General features: G+C 52.0%; 1 protein-coding gene across 6 annotated transcripts in view; it reads right to left on the minus strand.

The window, feature by feature from the left end:
• Hs6st2 (heparan sulfate 6-O-sulfotransferase 2) overlaps positions 1-4,664 on the minus strand; it is a 281,379-nt gene extending 276,715 nt beyond the window's left edge. For 4 of the 6 annotated variants that reach the window (XM_021153459.3, XM_029473693.2, XM_085838223.1 and 1 more), the window contains exons 1-2: positions 4,237-4,664; positions 2,920-3,438 (exon numbers count right to left, since the gene is read on the minus strand). In XM_021153459.3, coding sequence (XP_021009118.1) covers positions 2,920-3,438; positions 4,237-4,664 — 947 coding nt within the window. Of the gene's footprint in view, positions 1-2,919; positions 3,439-3,556; positions 3,590-3,939; positions 4,034-4,236 lie in introns of those variants that run through there. The other 2 variants (XM_029473695.2, XM_029473696.2) reach the window with 2 other exon arrangements.
• Between the last annotated feature and the right edge of the window lie 1,336 nt (positions 4,665-6,000).

The raw sequence follows: 6,000 nt of genomic DNA on the forward strand, positions 1-6,000 counted from the left end.
TGATGGAAGGATAGAGGGCCCTCTTGCTAACCCTAATGTGGGAGAAAGGCTCACCCTCAGAAGGTGGCTACTTCCGGGACTCACCAATCTACTCACCAATTGCATCTCCAATCTAGTCTAGTCCTGTTTAGCTTTACAGAGATTTACAACATAAAAAGAAGCCTCACAGCAATCTGGCCCCAAGACCCGCTCCTGCTGAGAATAAAGCTTCCTTCCTCCAGAAATCCATTCTTCTTGGATGAGGGTGGCAAGGGTGGCCCAGCCATTCCTCTAAAGCTACAAGTGTAAAATGGCTGATAAAAGTAATAATGGAGGTGAGAGCAATTCCCACTAACATTTATCATCACTAGTAGGAGATACCTCATTGTGTTTGGGTAAAACTACTCATCAAGGTAGAGTCACTATACCAAAGAGGACGGAGTCAAACAGAAATGGAGTCAGATTTCTGCTGTGTCACTAAAAACCTCAATGACCTTGGAAACGTCATTCAGCCTCTTTGCATGTCACTCATTGCCTTCAGATAAAAAGGGAATATTCTTGTCCTGTCTGCCATTCTCCAAAAGACAGTACACATTCCCAGAGAAATAACAAGACAATATGAAAACTCATTACAAAATAGAATGTTCTCTCCACATAGACCGCACTACTAGGGATTTAGAGGTTTATTCTGTAGTCCTGAAACCAGTATGTCTACGAATCGCAAGCTGTGCAGTTGCCTCGACTACTAAATTTTCATCTCCCATGTACAGCCACACATGATGCATACACGTTATCAGTAGTGTCATCCTGCAAGCAGGGATCTCTCAATAGCCTGGAAAAGTTTGGATCCTTTAGGCAATCACTGACTAATTCTAGAGATAGGTAGAAAGGAGTGAACTAATAAAGGTACCTTGAGGTGATATTGTATTTCTCTAGGAAATTTTATTTCATTTTCATAAATACTGCACAATCCACTGACTTTTCCAAACATGGTTCTTCTTTGATTAGACTAGATGGCACTATGATATCACCCTTTGAATGCCCGAGAAAACTATATTGTCTTACAAACAATTTTGCTTCAACTGAATAGATAATTCAGACCACATTAAGAGTCTATTTGCAGATATCACACCCTGACCTACATGTTCAAAGAAACTGGTATAGGCACACATGTCATACACAATGCTAGACACAGCTATGGCTTCCACAGCAGTTAAGACTTCTAATCCCCACCACCACTGCCCCCACTGTTGTAGGTGTGGAAGTCTACTTTTGCCCTAAACATTGTTTGTGATCACTATTCTTCAGGACACCTACAAGCTAGCTAGCATAAGAGATCATTTACAGTACTGCCAGATCTGAAGGGGACTTTCTTAAGCAGCACAATGCTGTTGTGACAACTTAACACAATACTTGCCATGAACTGACACTCAGCCTTTCTGTGGCCAAGGATCTCTTGCGATAGGAAAACAAACCTGTTAGTGTAGAAAGGAAAATGAAAGTTCAAAGGATTCAGCCAGGACTCTGGCCTTTGAGAAAAGCCACTGTAAACTGGTGTGACCAGAAAACCAGGGGCTCCCTTTGCTAAAGCTAGATAGAAGAAATCATTGTACCTACAGTTCATCCTTTACAGCTACCTGTAAAACATCACTTCAGCTAGGAAATGAGGTGAGCATAGGCTGTCCACGTGAACAAAAGCAGCAGTGGCAGCAGCAGCAGAACCTTTGAGAGCCCAAGAAGTCACCAAAATGGGCAGAGCAAGACACTATGGTGATTGCTCACCAGAAGACCCCAATTTCACTCCCTGCAAGTAACTCAGCTAGACTCCCTGCCCCAGTCCAGATTTATTTTCAAGGGCTCTGCAAAACAATAGCTCTGGCTGGATTGATTTCACTCCAAAGCAGCTCCTTTTGTCCACTTCACAGCACCCCATGACCTCCAGGAACTGGCCATAGCAGCTAAACCGAAGAAAATGCCTCCTCGCTGGCTACAGATTATCCACAAACCAGTTTTTTCTATTTCATTCATTCCATGTTGGCAAGAACCTGAGCTGACCATGGATGCTGAGGCTCCTGGATTTCTGAGCCTCAGGACAAGTTCCTAGCACTCCTGTGGCTCCTGAGCCCTATGCAGGGTCCAGAGCTACTTTCCTGGTCACCGAGCAGGCCAAGTGCGCCCTTATATTCGAAAAGTATGATGGACACTTCAAGTGTGGGCAACAGTAAGGGGCACAAGATGAGAGCCAGGAGCGCTCCCTGAGTGTCCCCAAACATTGGCAGAATGACATCTGCTCTCCAGAGAAAAGTGGGGCCTGGAGGTAGGGAGGTGATAGAAGTCAGGGAAAGAAGAAAGAGAAAGGTGAGAAAGAGAGAGAGAGAAGAAAAGGGGAAAGGGGAACAGCAGATAGAAAGAGAAAGACCAGGAAAAGGAAGGAAGAAGTAACCAACAGCAGACAAGATGGGCAGAGAATTTTCCACTAGAGAAAGCCAGAAACTAAAAGGGAGGGGAGGGGGAATGCAGGACCAGGAACAGAAGGAGAACAAGCCTGGTTTTTGGGACAAGGTGCAGAAGGGAGGAGAGGATAAGGAGGATGGACCTGAGAATCTGCATGCAGAGCACAGTTCTTTAGGACTTTCTAGTGCTCAGAGTGTAGTGTCCAGTCCTTGCTGCTGCTGGGAGACTTTCCAGGCAGCCAGGCCGCTTTCCCCACACTCACTGAGCAAGCAGGCTAACCTTCTGATGGGCAGACCGGCTGTCCTGGGCTGCAGCCCAGATGCTTCCTGACAGAGCAACTAAGATAGGCTCTAGTGTCTACCCAGCAGGGACTGGGCGCCAAGGTGTACACGGGGACCCACAGCAAGTACAGAAACAGCCTTTCCCGCCCCTGGTTCACCGTGGCGCAGGTCCGTGACCTCCCTTAAGGGACTCACTGAGACTCACCTGGAAGGTCTCAGCCTGGCGTCGCGCTTGCCATCCACCACTGCCGGCACGCAGCTGGTGAGCTCGGTCCAGTCGGCGTGCAGCCCGCAGCTCCAGCCGGTGGAGAACCTGGAGAAGAGCCAGGTCTCCCTCTTACCCGGCCGGTGGCAAGTGCATTTCTTCTGCCCCACGCGGCACTCACATGGCTGCTCCAGCTGGATGTTGCGCACCAGGTGACGGCCAAAAGTGGTGCCCCCAGTCTTCTGGATGTGCAGGAACACGATCAGGTCATCGCCCTTGATGTCGAAGTCTACCTTGCGCAGGAGATCGCCGCGGCTGAAATTGTAGCGGGGTACAAACCTGGCGGAACTCTCATCCTCCGAGCGGTACGGATCCGGCACCGGGGAGCTGAACGCCTGCAGGCGGAGAAGCTGGCATTCTGTGCCGGGGCACACGTATTGGAGGACGATCACGGCAAATAGGAAGAGCATCACCAAAGCCAGCAGCAGCTTGTTAGATTTCTCATCCATGTTCCCGACGCTGGGGGAAACCCAAGCTCGTTACGTCAATCCCGCAGCTTGGCCCGTGCTCCCCTCGCTCCCGCACCGCCCCCTCCCCGTGGCGCCACCGTTGCGCCCCTTTCCCCTCCCGTCCGTACCGAGTACTCCACCACGGCGGCGGCGGCGCCCTTCCCCGCTTCCTTCCTTCCCGGCAGGCTCAGCGCTGTGGCTTCTGCCGCACACCCCCCCCCCTCACCCCGACTCCATCCCGCTGGCCGTTGGCCCCCTCCCCGCGGAAAAACCCCGACCCACTCCGCGGCGTCTCGTTCCCCGCAGGATCCCTCCGGTCCTGGTCTCTCTACTCCCTAACTCACGCCACCCCTCTTCAGGCGCTGGGCGCTTCCCGCTCTCCTCTCTCGAGCTCCCATCCCCATCCCGTTGGCCCGCGGGACTCTCTGGGGCCCCGGACCCCATTTCCCTCCTTGTGCGCGAGCTGCTGACCCTAAACCCGGGCTCCCTTGGCGCGTGTCCCGTTGCTCACCAGGTGGCCTCTAGAAGTGAGCTGGGGCTTCGGGGTTCCCCAGGGGGAGAAGGAAGGAGCCCGCGGGCTGCCTGACTTTGCAAGCAGAGGCAACGCAGCCCTTTCCCGCGGAACAGTGGAGAAGGAGCCGCACCGCGGTCAGTTGCGCGCTCAACCCGTCTCGAGTCCCCCAGCCCCGCCACCACTGGCACCCTGGAACTTTGAGCCTTGCTCTCGCTCCCAACTGCCTTCCCTCCTCCCACCGCCCGGGCTCACCCTGGACCCGGAGCGAAAGCCCCACGTTCGCCCACCACGTACCTGGCCAAGGGACCGAAAATCTTGGAGAAGATCGCACTGAGCACGTGCTTGAGCGAGTGGCCCACGGCTGCCAGGCCCCGGGTGAGCAGGGCCCGGCAGAGGGAGCCCAGGTCCCAGCGTCGCCTGAGGTCGTGCATCCGCCTGCGGCGGCCTCGAGGCAGCAGCGCGAAGAGCGGGGCGCGCAAGGCTCCCGCCAAGGAAGAAAATGCCTTTGGGGGCTTGTCCTGGAGCGGCGGGGAGTTGAATCCGAGAGACACACCCCTAGGAGGGCTGGCGCGGACTGAGGCGGCAACAGACCCGGGCCGGCTTGCTGCCAATTCGGCCTCTACTCTGGAATGCCGGCGGGGACAGGTGGTGCGGGCGGGCGCTCCTTGCTCCGGTTGCAGTGGCGGCCCGAGCGCCCGGGCTGCAAACGCAGGCAGTGCCATTCCCCCCTTCAGGCAACTCAGGGTACTAAGGATCAGGAGCGAGCCTGAATTTATATAATAATGCCTCGCGCTCAAGAGCCCCAGCCACTTCACAAGCAAAAGACCTGGGTTTTCTCCTGTGTTGGAGAACGGAGGTCACTCCAGAGAGCGCATCACTCCACTTTGGCTCATAATTTCAGCCTCCCTTAAAATAGCAAAGGCGCAAATTGGACCCTTTCCCTCTCTCTTTGCCAATTTCCATTCTGCAACGGAAGAGGGGGGTATTTTCTGAAAAGGTAAGTCAGCATGGCAATAAAGCATGACTAAAAAACCTTACATGGGGGATTTTTGAGCATTTTCAAAGCACTCTCGCTCTAATGCCTTGTTCCCTTATGAATCTCATGCACCAAGCCCACCGCCCTCAGAAAGATTTCACTCACTACCGTTTATTGAATGGATGGATGTCTAACTACACACCACATCAGAGTCAGACCATCTTGCTCAAGGTGTTGTGGCATATGAAGAATCTGAAGCCCAGAGAGAATTAGATATGCACCCAAGGTCACACAGCACAGAACCGGGATTTATTCTCAGAAAACCAAGCACGATCCAACCTTTTAGTTTTTCATAATTAGAACATGTCTCTAAATAAATATGTATGGGTTTATTATCAAGCCCAGTTGTCCAAGGGCTTTTTTCATCTGGGAAACCAGGGCTGCAGAGATTTAAGAAGGGATATTCCTTCAGAACAAGGCCCCTGGCAAGCTGGGTCGCAGACATTTCCTAGCTAATGAATGGGGGAAAGTGCAGTGCATGAAGACACTGGAGTTTCCATTACTGAACATGCACTCCCAGCCTAACTGATGCACAAGATGTGTGGGTTAGCAGCAATGTTTCAAAGTAGTAGCACTGGTGGTGGTGGCTACTGGAAGAGGATGCTGTAAGCTGAGTGCTAGCTAGTATAGGGGTGTTTCTCTCCAGAACATTATCTCCCTTGCACAGTGGAGCAGCATGCAAAGCCTGATTCAGGGGCCCTTGGGATTATTCCGTTTGCTTACAGAAACTATGGCAAAATAACTTGCCCTTCCTGAGGCTCAATTTCCTTTTCTGTCACATAAGACTAATAGTAATGCCTCCATTTTAACCAATTAGGCTAGTGTGAGGTTAAAATGTAGAAGCCTTTAGGCAACTCAAAGTACTAGGTGTTGTTTATCTGCAATGCTTCTTGCCTAGGTGTACCAAATGAGTCTGAGGCTAGTTGAAGAAGGGTTCTTGTCAGGCCATTTTTTTTAACTGTCACCTAGCCCTTCTACTCAGAATCCCCAGTCCTAGCTGAACTTAGCCATGCCCCAGGGAA

Source organism: Mus caroli, unplaced genomic scaffold (genome assembly GCF_978045245.1).
Source record: "Mus caroli unplaced genomic scaffold, Mus_caroli_1 scaffold_5, whole genome shotgun sequence".
Taxonomy (NCBI): Eukaryota; Metazoa; Chordata; class Mammalia; order Rodentia; family Muridae; genus Mus; species Mus caroli.